The sequence below is a fragment of the Eupeodes corollae genome, chromosome X, assembly GCF_945859685.1.
Source record: "Eupeodes corollae chromosome X, idEupCoro1.1, whole genome shotgun sequence".
Lineage (NCBI taxonomy): Eukaryota > Metazoa > Arthropoda > Insecta > Diptera > Syrphidae > Eupeodes > Eupeodes corollae.
In genome coordinates, this window is record NC_079150.1 from 5,839,394 (window position 1) to 5,865,492 (window position 26,099).

Here is a 26,099-nt window from a genome sequence, read left to right on the forward strand (position 1 = left end):
ATAATATAATATAATATAGTCGAAAAGTCGAAAAAATGTTTGCTTTTGTATATTCTTAACCGACAGAGTCCAATTCAGCTATACTCAGCTCAGCCCACTTTCAGCACATTTTACCTAACAAGCTCAGCTCTTTAAACAGTTCGCTTAGTGTTACAATACAACGTATATCATTCTTCCAAAAATGTTCGGACCTTTTGTTTAAAAACCAGTAGTTTCCAAAGTATTCCTTAGCAAAAACAAATATTTTATCTTTGTTAACTGGTTTTTGACTTTTTAAAATTTAAAACTGTAAGAAAAGGTCCAAATGAATGAATTTTAGACTAAATGCCTCCAACTGATGTTCTATTTTTTGATGTTGCTATAAAAATCATTAATTAATTTTCAATTAATTGTCTCAAGCCATAAAAGGTCTGGTGATATTTATAGAAATAATATGATATAATATAATATAATAAAATAAAAAAATATGATTCAACTTGATTTTTTTATTTAAGTATTTTATTTTTATGTTCTGTTCCTTCTCAAAAAACTTTCCTCCTCTCTTACTCTTTTAATTTTTTATTTATATACCAAGAAATATTTTTTGTTTTATTTATGTATGTATTTCTTTTATTTTTTTTACAGTTGTGGAAATGATTGTTACTTAGGATTTTTTAAAAATAAGAATGAAAAAGTGAACAAACGGATTTAAATTTATTATACTAATACATAACACACCACAAAATTCTTTTACAAAATTTTTACTCTTCTTTTTAAATACAAGTTAAAAATAAAGAAAACAAAAATAATATCTTAATAATAATAAGTTGGAATACTGAATTCAAATTTTCATCCCTTTTCTTTGTATTAAATTTTTTTGTATGTATAAAAATTAGTTAAAATAAAAAAATTAAGAACCTATAGAAAAAATTAAAACACAGTATATTTTAAGACAAAATGAAAACATAAAAAGGAAAAAAAAAAACAAACGAGAAAAGAGAAATGAGAAAACAAGTTTCCTTCATGCCGAAAAAAAAACATAACATGATATTAAACTAATCTATTATATTGATATGTTCAAATTAAAATACAAAAATTAATTAATTTAACTTTTTTTTTCTTATAATCTTTTTAAATTTAATCTTAAAAGTTATACATTTACAATTTAAAAAAACAAAATGCATTTTCCTATTTCAACCTTTCCTTTATATATTATTTTGCTGGTTGATCATGATCTTTAGTTAGTTTTATATAAATAAGAAGAGAATATTGTATTTTCTCTAGGAGCAAAGCAAATTAATTTTAATCTGTAAATAATAAAAAAAACTTATAATAATGAGAATAAATATAAAATGAATTGTATTGACTTTAATTTGAAGAAAAAGTGGAAAGGAGTGTAAAGCGAAGGTAATAAAATAATTTTGAAACATAAAAAGCAAACGTAAAAATTGTAGCATAATAAATTTGATACCAAATGTACATATATGTATTGTTTATGCTGAGCCAGTCAGCAGATATGTTTTTCTTGCCAAAATACGCGGTTATAGTACGTCTATTACGATCAGATTTGGCTGGTTGGTTGTGTCTGCATTTAAGAAATAAAAGGACACTGTCCGTTTTTTTTAATGAAAATTTTACACATGTATTGAGAAATAAATGAAAATTTACTTTATAAAAACAATTACTTGTATTTCATGTTTTACAATAAGACAAAAACGATATAGTTAATTGCTTTGCTAGCGTATCTACCAGTTTTAGAAGTCCGATTCAATTCATATCGTAATATTACTGGTTGTAAGGAATCGTAGTGCCCGTTGCATGATGGTTAGTAATGGTTGGACTGTCATGCTAGAGGTTTAGGTTCTGAGGTTGTCTGAGCAATCTAAAGTTTTTTTTTCACGGGTACTGCCTCTTGCGAGGAAATGACAAATTCTCCAAGAGTAATTCTTGTCATGAAAAGTGCTTGCTCAAATTAGCCTGTAGGTCCCGTCCATTCCTGACAACATTACTCGCACACAGGAATGGTTGAGAGTCGTAAGTCACTAGGCGCTAGTTCTCAACGGACTGTTGCGCCACCTTGTTTATTTGTTCTTTTATAAAGAATCGCCCAGCCCTTCGGATTCGCCACTTAATTCCGTTTCCCTTTACGGTTGTATTAATTACGAAGCATATCCAATATCCATGACAAAATATAAGTTTAATTAAAATTCTAAGGTTTCTTTGCATCCTCACCTCTCCTCCTTACCACATAATTGGCAATTGATTGTCCCTAACTCTGTCTTCAGAAAAAAAGGTAAAACGCATGCATTTTTGTGTGCGCTGTTGAAATAGGAAGATAGAAAATATTGTTCTGTTGTACTATTTGGATTTTCAAGTTCTTATAACGCATCAACAAGAACACTAGTGAAAAAATTACAAGCGAGTGCCTTTAAATGGTAGATGAGTTAAAAGAAAATATTTGAAGTGTAAAATTGAAATTGTCTTGAAATGTTCTTATAGATAAAATCTATCATACCTATAATTAAAAAACTCTCTAAAGCAAAAGGTCACAAAATTGTATTATTAAAATGATTTTGTGTCTTGCAAAGAAGAATTGATGAAATTGACAAAAAAAAATCAACCATTTGAGAATGTTTTTTTTGTATATATTTAAATAATATACTATGTACTTTCAATAAATAAAACGCATATATTTGGTTTTAGCCATGTCTTAAAAATGATGCTGGAAAAGGGGCCACCGCGGTTGGCTCGAATAAATTTAAAACATCCCAATATTTGACAGTTTTTGCATTATCAACAATAATGCTCCAAATATTCCCTTCCAATGTCAATCGTCTCGGTCTTATTTGCGTAGACCAGCGGTTTAACATAACCCCACAACAAATAGTCCAGTGATGTTAAATCATACGATCATGGAGGTCAAAAAAAGGAACAAAAGAATTAAGTCAATTTATAATGAAATACCAAACCAAGCTGAGCAAAAATCAAGTGACAACTGTCAAAAAATCCATTTCTGAAAATAGTATTATCAGTTTAAAAACAACACATATATACGAAAATGCAACCATTATATAAGAGTACCTTTTGAATGCTTTTTGTTCAGTTATAAAGTCCCTACAAACATAAAATGCAATAAATTAAATTGTTGTATATATAATTGTATTATATTTTTTAATTTTGTGGATTACACTTTATTAATTGATAGCAATTTTTCTTGCACACAACGTGAATTGTTCCATTCCTTAACAATCAGAAACAAAAATCAGCCATATTAAGTCTTTTTCCTTGTATTCACTTATTTTCTTCACAACTTAGGACTTTTCGACAAAAATTGTAATCTATATTTATTTTGTATCTGGTTACAGAATAATCCTTAAATCACAATAGAATTCTTTGAAAAGATGATTATTTTAAATTGGAATGTTAGTTTTGTGCCAAATATTAAACGTTATGTAAATGCATTATTTTTGAAATCTTTCAATCAATGTCACTTTTTGTGTATTGAGTTCGCTTTTATCATTTCGTTTCGATACAGCAACTGCTTTGCCTTGCAACAGTATCCTTTCACAAGGATTTAATTTATTCAGCATTATGACAAATGTGGCTATTAGGTTCATTATGACACAAACATATTTACTATCTTACATAATTCATTGCTTTCAATAATAATACTTTATTTATGTTTATTATAATGATAAGTAGCGTTATAAGCGGTGTTTTAGGCTCAAGTTGTTCCTTTCCATTAAGGTAAAATAGGAAAAATAATAAAACTCAGCCATTAAAAGGAAAATGCAATTTTCAATGTCTTAAAATGCATTTTCATCTTTTTTTTTATTTTTTTTTTAAATCAAATAGTAGAACCGTTTTTATGTTTTTATTATTGTCCACACATTAATTTTTGTATTGCTTCGTTGATTTACAAGTCGGTAGTTTTCGTACACGATGTATGTAAAAAGCATGTGGGACCAATTTTTCGGTCTTATAACTTAAGAATAAATAATTGGACTTCTTCACTTAACATTTCCTTGTCAAATTGTCCACAGTTCTCTCTTCAGGAAATATAACGATGGTTAGACCTCCAATTTGTAACCTAAAGATTTTCTTCTGCCAGCAAAATATTAATTTTTTTTTCAATTTATTGAATCATTCTACATATTCAAATATCGATTGTTCGTACCAGCTGATTTCATCTAAAACAAAATGGAATTTTTGGAGTGATTTTAATTCCAATTTGTACTTATTCAAGGAGCATACATTACGTCTTCGATTTTAGTTTGCTAAAAACAACCAATCAAGAGAAAAAAAAAACACAAACATTAAAATTTCCTGCTCCGTTTTAGGTATTACCACAAATGACAACTTTTAAAAAATTGTTTTTTTTTTCTAATGTTTGTCTTTGTGCCTTTATGGGTGTACTATTTCCACCCACTAAAATATCCATCTATAAATTGTTTAAAACTTTCAAGTAACAATCCTTCAAATTATATTATAAAAACAACGGCGTATACGACTAACAGGTATAGAGCTTCATGTAGAACTTTTTCCCAAACCCCGTAAAAAAGAAGATCACAATTTTAATTCACAATGTTGTAGCAGTTTTTGAAAAGCTTCTTATAAGCCGAAAAATGAGCAATACAATAATTATATTTTTGCTTTATCTGAAGGATAAATACTTTCGACTTACTGTAATCAAATGATTCTGTAGTAATACAAGAGAATTAAGTACAAAATTTCGTAAACAAAATTATGTAACAGATAAGTTTGTATTATTTTTTTTGTAACTAACTTTTCTTTTATTAGTAATATTATATTTTTTGCAAAAAATATAGTTTGGCGTTCAATGCGCCAGTTTGTCAAAGAATTAAAATTTAAATGAAATTAATATGTATTCAGTACTGCATTTTTGTTTTCAAAGTAATTTATTTCGTTATTGTTCGCCACCTGATTTTTATTTTTAAAAACCTTCATTATGGACACTTCAGTCTTACAAAAACAGAAATTACTTTCAATTTTTAGGTTTTGGATTTCTTCGATCAAACACAACGACTCACAAACTCTTAGAAGTTCAGCTGCAAGTCCAACATTGTTACCTTTATCATAATAACTCTCTTAATCTAGAATTTGTATCGATTGGATTTCTTTATTTTTGTTCTATTTTATTTATTGATAAGAAACAAAATCAATCATTAATTCGAAAAAACACGACCCAGAGAATAGAAAAACAAAAAAAAACAAACTAAAATGTGAATACGTATTAAATAAACACAAAAAAAGAAATAAATAAAATGTTACGAAAATATTTTTTTTTTAATTTTGATTTTAAATAGTTTATAATTTAACCAACTTATCAAACTGCGTCGGTGTTAACAAATAATTATGTAATTTTGTTTTTTGTTTCATGTAATAATATTTTTAAAACACGATAAATGACCGAAGTCTATATAAACTGAGATAAATTTAAGTGAGTAAACCTAATTAAAGCTACAAATTACATAATTTAAAATCCTTAAAAAAATATTAACTAAGTAAAAATATAAACAAATAGTTTTAAGCTAATCTGCTTACTTATATAAATGTATTTATACACATGTAAATAAAATTATATTTTTAAATATTTATTTATATCATGTGTATATATATATTTATAAATATTTATATATATTTATATATATATATGATCGTTTAGTTTTTGTTTTCGATAAAAATGCGTATTTTTAGGGGCATAAATATGAACATGTATATATACAAAAGTATTAAACTAACTTTTTTTAAATATACAATAAAACTATATCTGAATTATTCAATTATGTATTTATAAAACAATTATATATTAAGAAACAACAAATACAAAATTAAAAAAATATTGCAAATAATGTAGTCAACGTCGACATTGAGTACACTATATAATAGATACAAAAGAATGAAGATGAAAAAAGGAAAAAAATAGAAAAAATAAAAAAAAAATGCAAACAAAATATATTTCAAAAGATTAAAAAAAGAGAAATAATTTAATAAATAAAATAAAAAAAATAAAAAAAGTGTTTTATTTATTAACTTCCCAAATGATGTTATTGTAATCGGTCCGATTTGTCGATTCGAAAAATTTGAAAGTTCTCTACGGCGACGTTTTAACGCCCGTAGAATCTGAATAAAAGATTTTTAGAGCGATGTCTGTGTGTGAGTGTGTACGTACATACGTTCGTACGTTCGGGAAGCTTTTTTCGTCGTCCATATTTCAAGAACCAGAAGACGTATAGACGGAACTCACATTGGTATCATAGCTCCTGCTCAGTTACAACACCAATATTTAAATAGAAAAGGGTTTTACAGCTTAAATGCGAAAAAGTACGTCAAAATTGAATCTTGATGTTTAGGTAAAACCTTTTGTTTTTAAGGCTTGTGACAATAATGAAGTAATAAGATTTATTGATGCTAGATATCCTGGTTCTACGCACGAGTCGTTTGTGTGGAATCATAGTGAGTGAAAGGATTTGTTGGAAATATGGTGGATAAATGGAGAGCGGTCAAGATATCTTGGTATGTGAATCATACTCTTATATTAGCATATGTTTGAACAATTTTTTGTTTTTAACAATTATAGGAGATTCAGGATATCCTCTACTGCCGTATTTAATCGTTCCATTTAGAAATGCCTCCTCAGGGTCTAGATATTGGGCTTGGTTTTATTGGATGATTGAAACGTCCCGGCAATGTCGGGGTTTGCTTCTATTAACTCCACCAACTTTGAGAACTGGGCGTTGTTGGTTCTTTTAATGCTTTACCAATAAAAGTTGTAGTTATAATTTATTTAATAATTATTTAATTTGTTCTTACCTTTCTCGATTTTCACTCATTTTTTTTATGTCGCAACAAAAACTTCGAATTAAAAAAACGCGAGTGATAATATAGAGTGATTATTACTAAAATTTGATAAAACTTTGCAACTTTTTTAAAAAATTTCAAACATTGGCTTTAAACTAACTTCGTCTTATTAAAAAGATTGTTTTCGAAATTTTTTTAAATATCATAATAATTATAGTTTTCTTAGAAAAAAATAAAAAAGAACTTGGTAAAAATTGATTTTCGACGATTATTAAATCGTTTTAAAAATGTGATTACATCGTTAATTTTTTTTTAATATTTAGTAAAATTTTGGGAAATATCTAATGGACAGTTCTCTCCTAAAAAAAAACTAGCAAATCACTGATTAACTGGAAAATGTAAGTTATTGTCAGTTTATTTCAAAAAATTAAAATCTAATAAAACTATTACGAATTTCTATCACTTGTGGTTAAATTTAGGTTTTCAACATTCAAGAAATGTTATTAAAATTGGTAAACATTTCGTTTACAAAAACAGATTTTTTTTTGGAAATATTCAACTCACAACTTTTATAAACAAACAGTTAAAAAAAAACGATAAAAAATTGATAAGAATGGGTTTTCGACTTAACTATTAGAAGAACAAGAAAAGATATTGATTTCAAATTATTTATCTCGCACAAAATATTGTTATGAATGTTTTGTTAAAGTCTTAAGCTTAAGCATGACAATTTTCTTGGTCCTGTGTCCAAGCGGTTTAGATATCAATTAAGAATCAAGAAGTTTATTTTTTCAAGCTGAGTACACCTGTTTAACTTTTAAAATAATCCGTCGTTGTTAATAGAAAGATTCTGAGTTTATGTCCCGGAAATTTTTTTTCGGATTTTTGAAAAGCAGGATTCGGATATGCTCCCGATAAAATTGAAAGGCAAATTTTGATTTTTTTATGCAATCACTAGTAAACGTGTCGTTATTATCAAAAGAATACCTTGCTTTCTTACTTCTTCCTAATACATTAACCGAAGAACTTAAACCAAATAAGAAAATATGTATTCGACTTCACTACGATAACATTACATTTAAAATATGATTCTTGGCATTGAGAAATTCTATTATACCAGAGACCCAAACAGTACCCCTCTTAATTTAACATCTTTGGAGGGGATTAAGAGAAAAGTGTTTCGAAAAATCTGTTATTTTGTTCAATTTCGATCACGTGTAACTTAATGAATCTTAAGTTTATTTAAAGAAATGCTGTGTCGTTAAAAAGCAAAATTTATCTTCGTACAGTTAATATCAATTTGATGTGATGTTTGCAAGTTTTTGAATAAAATTCTCACATTCTTTTTGAATGTATTTTGAAATCGCTTGCTTGTAGAAAAAAATGGATTTCTTTTTCGAATGTGAAATTGTGAATTTCCTATTCCTATGATTAGCCAACATTTTCGTAACATTTGTAATACAATTGATAGTTGTAAAAAAAAAAATAGGTGGGGCAACAGTCCGTTGAGAACTAGGGGCTTAAAACTCTTAACCATTCCTGTGTGCGAGTACTGGACCCTTATTATGAATTACGAAACGAACGGCAGAAAAAACGAAACTCGAAGAAACGAAAGTCATGGTGAAGAGCGATTATAAAATACGAAAATAGAAAGCAAAAAAAGTTGCCAGGCAAAAACGAAAAATGATAATTTTTTAAAGGAGCAACTAACTTCACTCCTATTAACAAATGTCAAAATATAAATAAAGTCGAGGAAGTTTCAAAAATAAATGTAATTTGCATAAATTCTCTAAAATGTTTTTTCACTGCGACTATTTCCTTGAAAGCGAAGATGAATCCCAAACTAACGAAGAAGAGGAAATGCGTATAAAAAGAAGAGTTTTAAGAGATTCATCGAACCCAATGAGCCTTCCAAGTTCAACGTAAGTAAAGTGAAATCCTTTCCATCTAGTATTAAAAAAAAACTCCTTAAATATTTGCCAGGTTCAAGCTTCTTTATCGTTTGAACAAGGACGCATTCAAATATGTGTACCTAAAATCTTTCCATACCTAACGAAGAACAGAATTAATCATAAACGCAAAGTTTTGTTTTAAGGAAACTTACACTTTTCCAACCATCCATTGGTTTCTCTGGAGGACCGCATGCATTTAGCTTATCAGTCAAAGCCTTCCAAAGAATTTTGGATTTGGCTTGGCTCGTCGGCAAGTAATTTTTTGCTATGTTTGGATTGGTTTCCATAAAAGCTACCAGCAAATCCAACTGCTTAGCATTAGTTGTAGGCCTAGAAGGTTAGAAATAACTTATTTGTATGTTTTTGACAATTTTATTTATTATTTACTTACATTTTTTTGCGCACTTAACAAAACAAAAACCAACCAAACAAAAACAAAAAAATAAATGACATTTGACATCTACCCCCAAAACGAAAGCTGAACGAGAACTGAAGGCACTCGTAAATAAAAATACGAGTATCGTCATTTTTACGATTCTCGTTTTTCTTAATCGCAATTTGACGATTTAGTGTCACTAGAATCGTTTTTTCTAATCGCAATTTAACGAATAAGCGTTATTTTGAACGAGTTTCGTTTTTCATAATAACCCCCCTGTTGTCAGCGATGAAGGGGACCTACAGTTTAAAGCCGAATTCGAATGGTACACGTGAAAAAAAAACTTTATATGACCCTGGAATTGAACCCACGACCTCTGACATGACAGTCCAACGCATACTTTTGAGGTTCTTAAAATTCTCTGGCAGACTTACGGCCGTCACGAATTTGTCTCGGACCCACTTTTTCAGGGAATCAATATTTAAATTTCGGTTAGTATCAGTTCTCCCAAAGTTGATGGTTTTTGGGGTTATGACTCTATTAAGTCACTAATTCCACTACCAAGAACTGCAAGACATCGATTTTTGTCATTAGATTTGTCACAGCTTTGGAATTTTCCTTCTTTTTCGGTTGAGTTCAACAATCCAAAATTTGATGTGGGCTCGAAAACTTTAAGTATTTAATATTAATTGTGATGGTGATTACATGGCCAAGAAATTTCTTTCAACTTTTATATTTATTTATTGTTATTTTGTGGTTTAAGAGATATCAAAGTTAAACACGCAAAACATCGAAAATGTCTCCAAGCGGTTAAATAACTACAGTTGAAATCCGATCGTAAATCGGAATCACGTTCACAGTTTATCAAATAATGTTGATTGTTAACGATAAAACCATTAAATAAATTTAAAATTGAAAATCGTAGAAGGGATGATGCGTTTCAAATGCTGAACTAAAAACTGTTTTAACTTTCCATACGAAGTTATTGTAATCGTTTCGAGGTCCGCTAGCGACGTGAATTAATTTTTGTATAATATAACTCATTTATAAATCAAAAAAGCTGCAAAAAAATAATTGTCACCTCGAATACTGTGCGTATAAGAAATGAATTTATGTCCAAAATAATTTTAATCAACGAAGAATAACGTTTTTGACATGTAAAATTTTGAGAAAAATCGAATCGACAGTTTTCTTACAAAAATATAAAACCACAAACAAAACATTCTTAAAACTAAAACTTGATAAAAATTGATTTTCGACTCCAATTTCAAAAATTTAAAATATTGGCTTCAAACTAATTTCATCTTTTAGTTCAACAAACATGCGTCTCCAGCCAGCTCGGTCCCTAGCTAGCTGTTTCCAATTTCGCACGCCAAGTTGGTTGAGGTCCTCTCCCACCTGGGTGCGCCACCTGAGTCTTCCTCTACTGCGCCGCCGTCCCTCGGGATTGAATTCGAAGACCTTCCGGGCTGGAGCGTTGATGTCCATTCGCTCTAAATGACCTAGCCATCTAAGCCATTGGACTTTAATTCTGCTAACTAGGTCAGTGTCGCTGTACAACCTGTTCGTTCGTTGTTATATTTTCTTCTCCATTCTCCTGGTGTCGTTGTCTGTGTTAATAGCGGTGCCTAGGTAGATAAAGTCCTTAACTACCTCAAAGTTATATCTGTCCATTGTGACGCTTTGTCAAAGACGTCGTTGTTGTGTCCTATTTTGATGACAGCATATACTTGGTCTTGTCCTCATTGACCACTAAACCCATTTTCTTCGCTTCCTTCGCAATGCTCAAAAACGCTCCACTGACATCACGCTTTGATCTTCCAATTATGTCAATATCATCTGCGTATCCGAGTAATTGGATGGACCTTTGGAAGATTGTGTCTCCAGTGTTGACGGTTGAGTTTTGCACAATTCTTTCCAGAACGATGTTGAAGAAGTCGCATGACATTGCATCGCCTTGTCTAAAACCTGGTTTGACATCAAATGAATCGGTAAGATCTTTTCCGAACTTGATAGAGCAGCGTGCATTCTCCATCGTCATTCTGCACAAACGGATAAGTTTGACAGGGATGCCAAAACCAGACATTGCTCTGTAGAGGTCTTCCCTATAGATGCTGCCATACGCGGCTTTAAAATCGATAAAGAGATGGTTGGTATCGATTCGAAGTTCCTGGGTTTTTTCCAAGATCTGCCGTAGTGTGAATATTTGGTCGATAATGGACTTTCCTGGTCTGAAACCACACTGATAAGGAACAATCAGGTTGTTGACGAACGGCTTCAGACGTTCACATAATACGGCAGAGAAGATCTTATACGCAATGTTAAGGAGACTGATGCCTCTGTAGTTGGCGCAATTCAGAGGATCTCTTTTCTTATGTATCGGGCATATTATGTTGAGATTCCACTCATCGGGCATGCTTTCTTCCGACCATATTTTGCAGATGAGTTGGTGCATGCTCCGTACCAAGTCATCGCCTGCTGCTTTGAATAGCTCCCCAGCGATGCCATCAGCTCCAGCAGCTTTGTTTGACTTTAGTTTAGATATAGCCATCTTCACCTCGTCAAGGTTGAGTGGTTCTAAATTCATAAAAATTAAGATCAACAGAAAAAAATATGCAAATTGGTAAAAATTGATGTTCGATTCTCAATATCACGTGAATAAATGTAGGTGCTAGTAATTTTTAGTAAACCTTTTAATAAAATTCAACTAACAACTTTTTGAACAAGCACGAAACCTATTCAAAAAACTGATAAGAAATGGTTTTCGACTCAAGTATTAGTAGATCAAACGAAGATATTGATTTAAAGTTATTTATATCACACAAAATATTGTTATGAATATTTTGTTATAGTGTTAAGCAAGACAACGACAGACGGGGTGAAAAGCTATTGGTGTGAATCGCATCCCAGCTTCTTTGTATGTAAAAATATAATGAAATTTTGTCGGTAGTGGCTCTTGACAACCGGGGTAAATTAAATAAAGTCCAAAGTTTTGCTTGTATATGTATAAGCGCATCGCTTCGCACGACCCCATCTGCGGCACTGGACACCTTACTCTACCTAACACCTCTTGACATATTAAGCAAACAAACATATGCAAGCTTTGCTATTCGCTTCAAAGCTTCGTCGCATCAACAACATTGGCCCCCGTAATTCTTAGGTATTTAGAATCAATTCCAAAGCACACAGACTACAACATCAACTAACTGCAATTCGACAGAAATTTCCAGATTTCTATACCTCCCAGATCTTTCTGGGAGGATATGACATTCCTGGAAGATGGGTCAATCCATTTTTATACAGATGGTTCAAAAACAAAAGAAGGGGTTGGTGGAGGTGTGTACTTTGAACGACTGAAATTAAGTCTCGCATTCCGCCTTCCTTTTGGCGATAAAAGAAGACATGTCCTGGCTTGAAGAAAACGTAATATCAACATCTGATATCCGTATTTTCTCAGTTAGTCAGGCTGCTATCAAATCCCCGGACTCTGTCTCTACAAACTCTATAACAGTCCACATCTGTCGATCATCTCTATTGGAGATGGCACAACAGTTTGATATTCACCTTTGCTGGGTGCCAGGTAACTGTACTGTGCAGCACATCCTACCACGTTTAGCACATGCTGGCATCCAATCGCTACTTGTAAACTGTTGCTAATGCATGACGCTGTGAGGAGGGCTTGAACCAGGTGGAACAACATCACCACGTGTCAGGTCACAAAAAACATCTGGCCAACACTGGATTTAAAACGTTCAAGGTGGTTGCTATCTCTAAGCAGATTTCATATAAGCTCGATAATAGGTGTCGTAACCGAACATTGTCTAATAGGAAAGCACGCCACGCGACTAGGTGTATTCTCAAATGACTTTTGCAGAAGCTGTATGGACGAGGAAGAGGAGGAAACAATTCTTCATCTTCTCTGCACATGTCCTGCTCTGGCTCAAAAACGCAAGAATTACCTAGGAGAATTCTTCTTTAACTATCTAAATCATATCAGCATAATCAGCCCCTCACGTTTCGTAAGGGCCACTAACCTAACTATCACATGAAAGAAATGTGAGTTCCTTTTGGATATTGTGTTTTCAAGTAAATAAATAATAGTGTATGGTTTAATGATGAAAAATGTTAATGTTTTATTTTTGATTTTTAAAAAAGGTTTTTTTTTATTCTTCGAAATTTGGTATTTTGAAAGCATGTCATTATTTTTTACGAAATTGAAATTTAAAACGTTTATTAATAAGCTCTAAGTAGTTGCATACTAAAACTTCTATTTTTTAACTTAAATTGAAAAGTGTTATATGCATTCAAAAAATAACGCTCTAACGATTTTCAAATACATATTTTGAAAGTTAAGTTTTTTTAGAAAACAAAAGGCTTTTAAAATTTTGAAAAAAATGATACAGTTCAACTTTTAAATTTTAAAATAATTTTTTTTTTTTTTTCAAATTAGAAAAGTGTCAGATTTTTTTTTTTTGAAAATGTGTCAGAAATGTTGGGTATTGAGGCAGTTAGGAATAAAAAGAAGACCCGAAAACTAAATAATATATACCGAAAATAGAAATTCTGACATTTTCCATAAAATATATCGTTGTCTTTTTTTCGTTTCTGTAAAGGGAAAAGTTAGACAAAAAGATGGAAGTATAAAATTTTACTAGAATAATAAAAAATGTTGTCACCTCCAATATTTTTCGAACAAGAAATGGTATTAATTCGATATCAATACGGTATTACGAAAAATAACATTTTTGACATCTTGTTAAGTTTTTAGAAAAATCGAATATACAGTTTTTTTTTTAAATAAAAACCTAAAAAAACACTTCTAAGAATTGGTAAATATTGATATGTTGATTTGACTCTTCAAATACATCTTTACATAAAACTGCTTTACATTTAATTTTTAATTGCATAGCTATCAATTTTTCAATAATTTCTCTTAATAATAAAATTAACTTGTTACAAAAAATACTGTTTGAAAATGTTTAGATGCTACCGATGGGAAGTTATCTGTTTGGGCCGCATCTTAGCCTCTTTTTAACATGTAATTTTGTCTCTTTGCCGGGGCCTCAGCCCATAACAAACTGTTTTCATTTAATTAAAAACATTATTTGTATTTAAACGAAGTCAAGGTTGGTCATCTATTAAAAAAAAATTTCTTTCGATTTTCCTCCCCATCCAGTTTTTAGGGGAAGGTTTTTCCTTCGTGGGCTGTGTACCTTACTAAGGTTTCATTTGAGTTTTATAATGACAGTCAGAGTGCAAAATAAATTGAAAATATATTTTGAAACGAGTAGTAGAAAGTTGTATATTTAGATTGAGACGGTGATAAGTTTAACTTCGATATTAAAATAAAGTGGAATATTTTTTTATATTTAACATGCCTTCAACACAATTTCTGTTGGGTGTAGTTCTTGGTCTAATATTAATCGGCGAAGTGTCTTTGCTTCCTTCGGTAGTACGTATTGGTAAGTATTTCTTTTAACGTGCTCTACAAACGAATAGGATACTTAATTGTCTGAAAAATTTAATGAGTTCACTGTTTTTGGAGTCACATTAATATAAATTAGTTACCAAAATTCTGTGTACTTTATTTACTAAGTATTAAATGTAAAATATAAAAATACAAGAAATCATCCAAAATGTCCAACGTTAACCATGAAACTTGCAGTTCGAACGAGTTCCTTCAAAACCTTCTATAACCGGTATTCGGTGCGAAAGTCCGGTTAATTTTCCTAAAAATATATGTGTGTTATTTTTGCCTTGTGGGTTGGCGCAAAATTTAGTTAAAGTATTATTCAAAGCAGGGCCAGCTTGAGATAAATTAGCGCCCTGCACAGCATTAGTGCCCCTCAATTGGCTATAGCCATAATTGACAAATTAAAAATATTTCTTGTGTCATTGTTGTCCCCAGCTAGTTTTACATTCGGTAAAAAATCCGAACTCGAGATTTTAATCATACGTGACATTATGATCGGAGCTTTCGAAAAAAGTGAGTCCCCCGATTCTGCATTTCTGTCTCTCCTAGCCCCAACAGCCCAGAGCATCGGTTCGATCGCCTTCGAATTTGGTAATTAAGGACCAATTCGCGTTACAAATTTTTTAGTCAAAAATCGAAAATTCGAATTTACCAAAAACAAATCGTAGATTTTTTTAAATGTTCGCTAAAATTTGTTTAATTATTATTGTTTTCTTCAATATAAAAAAAATATTTTTGTACTGCTCCAGAAGGATACCCCCATGTGACCGTTGTTTTTTTTTTTTTTTTTGCACAAGCTCTTATATTGTCTCAATAAAATTTAATGATAAAAAATGTCATTGTTTTTAATTTTTTTTATTTTTAAAAAAGTATTATCTAAACATTTCTGTCTGTTCAGAATTTAAAAAAAAAATATTTTTACTGTTCATAGTTTCAAAAATTGAAAACTTAGAACAATACCCAGAGGACGATTTTATTATTTTTTCAGCAACCTATAGTTAAATAAAATTTCCTTTGAATAGGGGGTATTTTTAATGATGACCAAGTTGATAGTCCGGCTGTATTAGCATTTAAGTACGCTGTACATAGTATCAATCAAGATAAGGGCATTCTATCTGATACGACTTTGGACTATGATATTCAATATGTATCGAAAAATGATTCATTCCGTACGAGTAAGAAAGGTAAATTTATGCTTAGTTTTCAATTTTTTGTTTTTAACTATGCGCTTATAAATATTGACAGTTTGCTCCCAAATAAAACTTGGAGTGTATGCAATTTTTGGTCCATCAGATGCTGTTTCACGAGCCCATATACACTCAATTTGTGATGCACTTGATATTCCTCATTTGGAATCAAGAATTGATGTTGAAAATCGAATAAGAGAATTTTCAATTAATCTTCATCCATCCCAATATTATGTCAATACTGCATTTCAAGATGTCATTCGTTATTTAAACTGGACTAAGATTGGGGTTCTATTCGAAAAACATCATGGTAAGTATTTATTGCAAGTTTCAATATACGAATCGGTGAGTGTAAGAATATAAAAAATTGATATGAGGAACATGACGGTTGGGCTGGGCAGCCGGGATATTGTCCAGGGGCCACAACGAAATTTTAATTTAATTTAATTCACAAAATTGAACGCAATACAAAGTGCGTCAGTAGATATATCATTTTTAGATCCGACGTACGAGTTCATAAGGTTGTTCGATCAAAAATCCCACATTTTGTCTTCATAACTTTAAGGGATATTGAAATAAGTCAGTTGTGGCCACTGCACTGAATATTAAGGTGCTGTTATCTCAAATAATACAAGATCTATTATTTAGTTGTTTGCCTTATAGTTGTCTAGCTTTCATTCGTGCAAACTCAACAGTAGTCCCCATACATATTTGTTGGTAAAAAATCGGAAACTCATATTTTATCAAAAACAAACCAATAGATATTTTTTAAATTTTTACCTTAATTTGTTATTCTTAACTTGGCTTCCTTCAATATGAAGAAATGTATTGCTCCAAAAGGGTATACCTCGCATAGAATCGATATTTTTTTTTAAATTTTCTCAGGAACTGATGAATCGATTTCAATATTTTTTTCTGACATGCTTTAAATGATATTCAATGATAAAAAATTACTTTTATTTTTAAAAAATATCAAAAATATTTTTTTCAAAATACTATACCTCGTAAATTGGCTATATTTGTTTAACGAAAATCAAATCTAAAACGTACATATATTAATAAGCTCCAAATGACTGCATGCTACAAATGTTTTTAAACGAAAATTGAAAAATTACTGAAAATGCATTTAAATTTTTGAAGAAAATCTTATTTTAATTTTAAAATATAAGCATGTTTAAAAAACAGAGTCTTTGGATACAAGAACACGTTCGTGCTACCGAATTGTGCACTTTATTTTGAGAAAGAACTTATTATTTTACTTATAAACATTTAAGTCATTACTTTTAGGGAAAAGAATAACTAAAGCAATTAGCTTTCACTAGTTTTTAATAGGTCCTTTTTATTTTTCCTCAAGAATTTGTCAGGCAATAATAACGCATGTAGCCTTTTCACTCAACTTTTAAGCTTAATTAATGTTTTATACACTTTACTCAAGAAAACTACACCTATCTTCTTTTATTTATAGGCATTGTTCAACTGAGAGAATTGACACGATCTTATGGATTGGAAATGCACATTCGTGAAGTAGAACCTTCGACATACGTTCGAGTACTCAATGAGTTTAAAAATAAGGAAATCAATAATATTGTCATTGATACAAGTACTGCGAATATTTCTATTATACTAAAAGGCGTAAGTAATGTTCCTTTAGATCAACTCCAAATACATCTTGCTCTATTTTAAAAAGAAAAATAGTTTAAAACACAGAGTAATATATGTATATATATAGTTCTGTAAAAGAAAACAGTTTCAGTCAACTTTACCATATCGCTTACGTTCCCAAACTCATAACTTTTGCTATACAATTCAAAATACGTTTAATATGAACTTTTAAAAGAGACCGTAATTTTTATATTTCACAGATTCTGCAACTTCAGATGAACGAATATAAATATCATTACTTATTTACAAGTTTTGACATTGAAACATTTGAGCTTGATGATTTTAAATATAACTTCGTGAATATTACAGCTTTTAGATTAGTTGATGCTGGCGACGTTAGTGTCAAGGAAGTTGTAAAAGATATGGAAATATTTGCCCAAATGAAGAAAAGAGATCAAGAAATTTTTCGTAAGGACAGAATAATACAGGTAGATATATGCAAACATTTTTGAATTAAGTTTCAAGACATTTCAGTTCGTTTTTATTGCTCATACCAAAAAGTAGTTAGCTGCGTTTTAAGATAACTTTTTGAACGAGTTGAATACCCAAAATTATTGTAAAATAAAGTTTGCCGAAATACGTACAGATTTGAAATCAATTTTTAGGTTCTTTCAAATTCAATCATACGTTGAATCAGCTATTCTGTCAGATGCCACATATACCTGTAATTCTCAGATATTTTTTAACCTTTTTCTGTCATGCTATCTGTTTTGAAATAGCTGTTCTTTTACACGTTAAACGCTAAGTCAGGTATTACACAGCGCATTTATTTAATGCGCATTAATCGGCTATTTTGTTTTGAAGTGTTATTAGGTCAAAAACATGCAGCGAATAGCTTGAACAGATTTGTTTCTATTTCATTTTTATTTATTCCTTTCTCTTTCGCACTTTATTGATGCAAGGAAAACACGCGCTGTGTAATACCGGACTAACAACCCTCGAATTGTGAATGGGTGCATTTTGTTTTTTAAAAATCTAAGTTAGAGGTCCAAAAATTATTTTCATTTTTGAAAATAACCGTTCCAGCAAACATTTATAGTTGTTCCCGTTATTGTGGACAACAGCTTAAAGTGTTTTGTTTGCTCTTTATTTATCTGTTAAATCTTCTCCGGAACCCATGTGTGTTTCAAATTAAATCTGTACAAATGTTTACAACGCTCACTTGAATATTATATTCAAACGTTTTTAAATGATAGCACATGTTAAATCCTGCACGGAAATATTCGCATTTCGCAATAACCTCATCCTAACTTTGTTTGTAGTTCATTATTTGATCTTAGGAAATTTCAACGCCCGTTTTCAATTTACCCTTTAATTGCATGAATTTGTAATGGCGGAATGCGTACCGTACCTGTTCACAGGTAGTAAGCTTTTCCAGTACAAAAATTCCACCAGCGATCGTGTATGCTTAATAATGTTAATAGAGACTCGAAGAACCTTGCAAATCTAAAACTATCATTTCGTAGAATTTGAAAGATTATAATAACTTCTAGTACCAGTGGCATGATGGTTAGTACGTTAGACTGTCATGCCAGAAATCTTGGGTTCAAACCCTGCCTGTGCCATCAATGGTTTTTTTCAAGGGTACTGCGTCTTGTGAGCAATTGACAAATCCTTGTTATGAAAAGTGTTTTCTCAAATAAGCCGTTCGGTTTCGGCTTGAAACTGTACGTCTCCTATATTCCTGACAATATTACTCGCACACAGGAATGGTTGAGAGCTGTAAGTCACTTGGGCCTAGTTCTCAATAAACAGTAGTTGCCCCACCTAATTTATATCTTTATAATTACTTCTAATGGTAACTTTATATTTTAGTTCATAAACGTACGAATAATATAAGCTATTAATTTTCTTAGTTTTTTAACTTCTGCAAAAGATTAATATTTCACTCAAATATTTTTTCTTTTTTGTTAACAAATTTCAGACTGAGCCAGCTTTGATTTACGATGCAGTTTATATTTTTGCTATAGGTCTTCAAACTTTGGACTTATCGCACACAATAAATCTATCAAACTTATCTTGTTCAGATGCTAATCCTTGGGATGGAGGCCTTAGCCTTATCAATTACATTAATTCGGTGAGTTCGCTATTTTTTTTGTTTAGACAAAATTTTGATAAATTAAAAAATATAAAGGTTGAGTGGAAGGGTCTCACTGGGCCAATTCAATTTAAAGAAGGTCAACGGATTCAGTTCAAATTGGATTTGGTTAAACTTAAACAACATTCAATTGTTAAAGTTGGCGAATGGTCACCTCAAACTAGACTGAACATTACTGATCGCTCGAAATTTTTTGAATCTGGATCGATGAATGTTACACTAGTTGTTATAACTATTTTGGTGAGTACATCTATATATTCCGAAAATTTGTTTCCACTCATTGAGAAATTCGTCAAATTAGTTACTTTATAATCAATCCAGGAATGTATTTATAAAAAAATCATCATTAATCGGAGACATTGTAATTGTGTGACATCCTTTATTAAATTCAAGTGATGTTAAAAGATTTAAGAGTCCGAGTTGGCAAATATTCGAAAGTTACACTCCGTTATAAAATTTAACCTCAATCTACAAGTACAAAGATAAAAAAGGAATGTTTTTTGAACTATCTCCCCAAAAATACATTGCCCTAAAAAAAACTTCGATGATTTTAAATGCCGCGATGTTTTGTCCACTGTTTGACACACAAATTTCTAAACAGTTTTGTTTAAGGTCACAATTTATTTAGCTTTGAAAATTTCCTTCAAGATAAAAGAACTTTAAGCAATATCTTTATTCCTTTAGGAGACTTTGATTTTTGCAAACAAAAAAGTCAAAACAGGCCACTGTTCGCCGTAAGATAAATCACGCAGGTATGAAAAAATATAAAGTAACGGGTGTTTTTTTTGAAAGTGTGTTTTTTTAATTGTAAAAAAAACTTTTCAAACTAAATTTGAAATGATGAAATGAAAGCGAATGATACCAAAACTATTGAAACCTAAATATAACTTCTCCCCTACGCTTTTGTTTTCCTTAAAGCTACTTACTTGTCATTCAAAGAGGAAACTGCATTGCCAATCACTGTCGTACAACGGATTCTATAAATGACAAGATTTTCTTAGTTATTTCACAGTTAGCATATATGTTTAACTCATTCGTTTGTTTTTGAGGTCATTAACCGTCGGAAAAGGTATTTTCTCCTTTTCGCGCATTATTTGCGATTAATAACTGTTCAAAAGAATTTGGTTTCCATATTACAAAATAATACTTGATAATGCGATTTTTTGAAAATGACTTCAGAAACACATGACTTTCTTCTGGTACGCCTCTATTATACATGTAAAAAATGCCATAAGAAGCTTTTATACTCTAAAAGGTATTTATATATCACCCATTTCGATGTTACCTAACTAACTTTGGAGTTACTTAAATATAAAGTTTAATTTTTTAAACCAGGAAAAACCATATGTTATGATGCGGTATGGAAAGAACTTTACTGGAAACGGTCGGTTTTATGGATTTTGCGTGGATATTTTGGACTTGGTTGCTCGTGAAACCGGATTTGAATATATTCTTGACTTAGTACCAGATCGCAAGTATGGAGCTAGAGATCCAGTTACTGGTGAATGGAATGGGATGGTTGCCCAGTTGATGAAATATGTAAGTTATTAATGTTTTAAATAGTCTCCTATAGGATCTCAAAATGGCTGGGTCTAATAAAATAAATAAATAAGATGGCTCAACAGTCCGTAGAAAACTAGGGCCTTGTGAGTTATAACTGTCAACCACTCCTGTGTGCGGGTCATTTCAAGGATACAGGGGACTTACAGTTTCCTAATTACCTTATTAATTTTAATATTTACTAATATTTACAGAAAGCTGACCTAGCTGTGGGCTCAATGACTATAAATTACGCTCGAGAAAGTGTCATTGATTTTACAAAACCGTTTATGAACTTAGGCATCAGTATTCTTTTTAAGGTAAGTTTATGCTTCTGCGAGAGCTCTTGCATCATTTTGTAGGTTCAGAGCGTTTTGTACTGCTTTATGTTTTGGACGGAGTGGTAAATCATTCTCTAGCCTTCTTTTTACTTTATTGAATAAATTCTTCCTTATCACTGTTTTTGTCTATCAATTTGAAACATTCCAAGTTATACTTTTGACAAAATGATTCGGAGGAATATTCATTATTTTGAGTGCATCTATAGCGTAAATATATCAAATAAAGTTTGCTGCAAATTTTTACTGCAATTTTCTTAATAATTTATTTTGAATGCAGTCTCATACAATTTGGAGACATTAAATTATACACACACTTGTCGTCGACTGAATATGCACAAATGAGCTTTCCCTTCTTTCTCTCCACTTTTTAATTTGAAAAAATAATAGAAAACACTTTTTATAATATTTTCGCATAGTAGAATATAGGTACTTGTACATATGAGAAGAAAAAGAGAAAATTAAGAAAGATGCAGAAATGACTTCACGATTTTGTGAAGAATAGTAAATAGTAAATATAAGGTTTCGACAAAAAATGTTTTTAACAAGAAAAGATTTTGAAATCAAACTTTTTCATAATATGTAAAATACAAATCCTATAAAAACTCATAAAAAAATGGTTTTCAACTCAAGTATTAGTTGATCAAAGAAAAGAGATTGAGTTAAAATTATTTTTGTCACACAAAATATTATTACGAATATATTGTTAAATTTTTAAACAAGTCAAGATGACGGACGGGATGGGAAGTTATCAGAGTGGGTTACATCCCAGCTTCTTTTTTATAAAAGAACACCAACATGTTGATTTATACTATCAACCACTTTAAAATGCTGATCCTATTAAGTTGACTGGCTAAAAAAACTTCTATTTTACATATGAAACACTTTGCAAGTGGCGAAAGAAAAACTCTTAGTTTTTTTTAATCTTTAGGATTCAAAAGATGGCACTATAAATATCAATAAGATATATTTTATATTTTTAAGAAAATAATTAAAAATTTGAAGAACACTTAAAAGAGTTCTTGAAATGTTACAGTACATTTCGAAATGTTTCAAAACTTAAGCGCTTCTACTCAAGTTATTTAAAATTTAAACAACTTTAAAAAACTGATTATCGATAAATTAATTCCACAGGTCCCAAGTACACCACCATTACGTTTATTTTCTTTTATGAACCCGTTGGCATTTGACATTTGGCTTTACGTTTTGGCTGCTTATGTTTTGGTATCTTTGACAATATATGGGGTTGCAAGATTTTCACCATACGAATTACACAATTTGAATCCGTGTGACACCGAGAACACCACAATCGGAAACCACTTTACTCTTGGAAATAGTTTTTGGTTTGCTATTGGTACACTGATGCAACAAGGATCCGATTATAATCCAAAAGCGGCATCGACTCGTGTTGTCAGTGCAATTTGGTGGTTTTTCACTTTAATTATGATATCATCTTATACGGCTAATTTAGCAGCATTCCTTACTGTAGAACGAATGATAACACCAATTGAAAATGCTGATGATTTAGCATCACAGACAGATATATCGTATGGCACATTGGAAAGTGGATCGACAATGACGTTTTTTAGGGTAAGTTAACATTATTATTACATTTTTTATTGTTGCTAATACTTGAAGGTTTTTTGAACCAAATGAATTGTGGAACCCATTAAATGTTAGCCAGGAAGAATTTTATAGCAAATATCTGTCATGATTGAATTGTAAAAATTTAGTTTTCGATGCCTCTTTTTTGTTTGAAAACTAATGTAAGTAGTTTTGAATTCTTGAACATTGCAATCACAGGGCGAGACCAAGTGTTGTAAGGCATTCCACATTAACATAGTACGGCTTATTAACAGTACGCACGAAATGGGCCTTGGCTTAGGAGCAAACTGATGGGTATCCCTAGTAGCGCGAGTATTACGGTGGAACTGTTTAAGAGACGAGGCTTTTGCACTAGATCATATGCCGTTAAAATAATGATAATAAAAAGGCAAGAAACGTCAAATCGATTTCCTCCAAAACAATGTAAAGATTTGTTCCAGTATTCAGTAAGTTGAACCATGAGATCACCGGTGGACCTATTGCTACGAAAGACAAACGAAGCCTACGATCATCGAGATATTTCTTAAACTGGTAATGAATTAATGTTTTCATGACCTTCGAAAGAAGGGTGTAAGTGGAATCGGTTGGTGCATGCTCTTAGCCAAATATTTCCAGCTGCTTTTAAAGGTTCAGCTTTTAAGCCATCTGTTATAATTTTAGTTTTAATGAACTAAGACAAATTTCGACAAACTATTTTGTTCATATAAATAAAAAAAATATTTGTCTCTTAGAATATTGTTTTAAATCAATTTTTATAAAAATCTATAAAAATTACAACTAAAAATTGGGAAGATACTGACTCAAAACTTATTATTTTAAAATATCGTTGTGTGTGTGAAATTTTTAAGAAAAATCTTAACAAAAAAAGAATAAAGGCTACAAACAAAAAAACTGCTAAAAATGTTAAACATTTATTTTCGACTCCAAAGACTGACTTCACGTCAAAAAAATAAAGGTTTTTTCCTTAGCAACCCATATTGAATTAAATATGATAAAAAGTACGTTGCGGACCTTGGATATATTTTACTAATCTATTTTTAGCATATGATTCTACGAATTGTAGTTTCACATTTTTGTGTTAATCTTTTCTTTAATTTTTGTAATTTTGTTAATCTTTTCTTTGATTTTTGTAAACAATTTATTATATTAAAGACGAGCAATACAAATCTATCTATCCTATTCTGGTGCTTATTGACTAAATTATCTTCAATAATTAAAACCAGGATTCCATGATTGAAACATATCGAAAGATGTGGAGATTTATGGAAAACAGGAAACCTTCAGTTTTTACAACAACCTATGAAGAAGGTATTAAGCGTGTTCTTGAAGGTAACTATGCTTTTCTAATGGAATCAACAATGTTGGACTATATTGTACAAAGGGATTGTAATCTCACTCAAATTGGGGGTCTTCTTGATGCCAAAGGTAACTTGATTAAATTTATTTAGAACAAAATTACATATATGAAAAATGTGGCTTTCAAGGTTATGGAATAGCAACTCCAATGGGTTCTCCTTGGCGTGATAAGATATCGCTAACTATTCTTGAACTTCAAGAGAAAGGTGAAATTCAAATGCTGTATGATAAATGGTGGAAAAATGCCGGCGAGACATGTATGCGAAAGGACAAAAACAAACAATCGAAAGCAAATGCTTTGGGACTTGACAATATAGGTTAGTTTAGCATTCAAATTTTCGCACCATGCATCTTGGCAAGTCTGCCATTCATTTATATTATGAGTTAATTATTTATTCCTATAAAAATAGGTGGAGTTTTTGTAGTACTGGTATGTGGACTTACAATTGCAGTTTGTGTATCAATTTATGAATTCCGCCAATATAATAAAGAAATTGCTTCGATGTCAGTAAATACTAAGAGTTCTTGTAGTTTAGGTAAAGGACGTAACAAAATTCCACGTGGTGTACAACAAACTTTTTGCGAAGAAATGGCAACCGAGTTCTGTTTTGCCTTACGGTGCATGGGACCTAGACAACGACCAGCACTCAATCGAAAATGTTCTAAATGTACATCAGTAGCAGCATCGTCCGAATTCTTAGATAATAACGAAATCTATTCAAAGTCAAGCAAATACTCATCTGTTCGGAGAAGGTCACAGCGCAGTGAAACGGGTATTTTAAGTGGGTACGACATTGACAACCAAGATATTTTTTAAATTTGCAAGTAATAGAGTGATATAAGTTCAAATCCTGTGATGTTAAACTAAAACGAGAACAACGGCGCGTCGGTGGCGCAGTTTGGTCTTCATAACCGCTCTGAAAGCCTAGGTCCCACATCCTTAGCAGGAGGGAAAAAACTTATAAAAAAGTATCAGTTTATGCTCTACTACGTGAAAAGGTGTCGAAATGAAGAAGGTAGTAGAATAAGTTTAAATTGACTTTATTAGCTTTTGTACGGAAATAATAAAAATGTCATATTTTGTATATATTGGTTACCAACTCTTTTTCCATGTGTTTTATCGAATGAAATATATCTCGGATAAAAATATTTTTTAGGGAATAAAATTAAATATTGCTGGTTATAAAGTTTAATTCAAAAACACGTTCTTTTTGAAAATGCTTTCTTCGAAATTATTACAAACGTGAAGAATACAAGAAAATCGACATTATTATCTTACGCCAATCGCAAATTGTCTTGGCTTTATAACCCAATGAAGTGAATTGTAAGCCCTAACTTTAATTTGTTTTGATAAACGTTAAGTGACCTGGGCCTTAGGTCTCTACATTAATCATAGTATTTTTAAGACATTTGGGTAAAAAACAAATACGAACCTATTTGAAAAGCTCGAAAAAAAATAAAAATGAAATCACGTTTTTGCTGGTGCTGTTCTTACTTTAAATTTTTGATAAAAAATGCCTCGAAGAACAATAAAAGAACTCAATAATCGTTTGTACCTTTTTATTTATAAAAGAATTACAAAATTAACAAAAAAAAATAAAAAAAGCATTACCAATATTATTATATATGTAGTTAAAGTGTTATTATATTTTTATAAATAGTCTATCTTTTTGGTATCATAAATTTAGATACATAATATTAACAACAAGAAA

General features: G+C 30.8%; 2 protein-coding genes and 1 long non-coding RNA gene across 4 annotated transcripts in view; 2 read left to right on the plus strand and 1 right to left on the minus strand.

Annotated features, from left to right (window-relative positions):
- The window catches only part of LOC129953285 (single-stranded DNA-binding protein 3), a 74,234-nt gene extending 72,897 nt beyond the window's left edge, over positions 1–1,337 (plus strand). For both annotated transcript variants that reach the window (XM_056066303.1, XM_056066304.1), the window contains one exon: positions 625–1,337. The gene's annotated coding sequence lies outside the window, so the exon portion shown is untranslated. The remainder of the gene's footprint in view (positions 1–624) is intronic.
- A 7,217-nt stretch (positions 1,338–8,554) lies between these two features.
- LOC129953333 (uncharacterized) lies at positions 8,555–9,225 on the minus strand. The gene is made up of 2 exons (XR_008782496.1): positions 8,906–9,225; positions 8,555–8,850 (listed from the first exon to the last, which is right to left on the minus strand). It is a non-coding gene; the product is annotated as an uncharacterized LOC129953333 (long non-coding RNA).
- Positions 9,226–14,503: 5,278 nt separating this feature from the next.
- Positions 14,504–26,090, plus strand: LOC129953223 (glutamate receptor ionotropic, kainate 2). The gene is made up of 14 exons (XM_056066174.1): positions 14,504–14,591; positions 15,038–15,193; positions 15,625–15,786; positions 15,848–16,099; positions 17,255–17,421; positions 17,652–17,879; positions 19,376–19,528; positions 19,586–19,789; positions 20,885–21,088; positions 21,304–21,408; positions 22,561–23,016; positions 24,255–24,456; positions 24,516–24,704; positions 24,798–26,090. The coding sequence occupies exons 1-14, from the start codon at positions 14,504–14,506 to the stop codon at positions 25,202–25,204; spliced, it is 2,973 nt and encodes a 990-aa protein (XP_055922149.1). The 3' UTR covers positions 25,205–26,090.
- Positions 26,091–26,099: the final 9 nt, after the last annotated feature.

Coding starts and splice junctions, on each gene's coding strand:
- LOC129953223 (XM_056066174.1), top strand. CDS start 14,504: ATGCCTTCAACACAATTTCTGTTGGGTGTAGTTCTTGGTCTAATATTA. Junction 16,100..17,254: donor TCTATTCGAAAAACATCATG/GTAAGTATTTAT, acceptor TTTTATTTATAG/GCATTGTTCAACTGAGAGAA. Junction 24,457..24,515: donor GGGTCTTCTTGATGCCAAAG/GTAACTTGATTA, acceptor GTGGCTTTCAAG/GTTATGGAATAGCAACTCCA.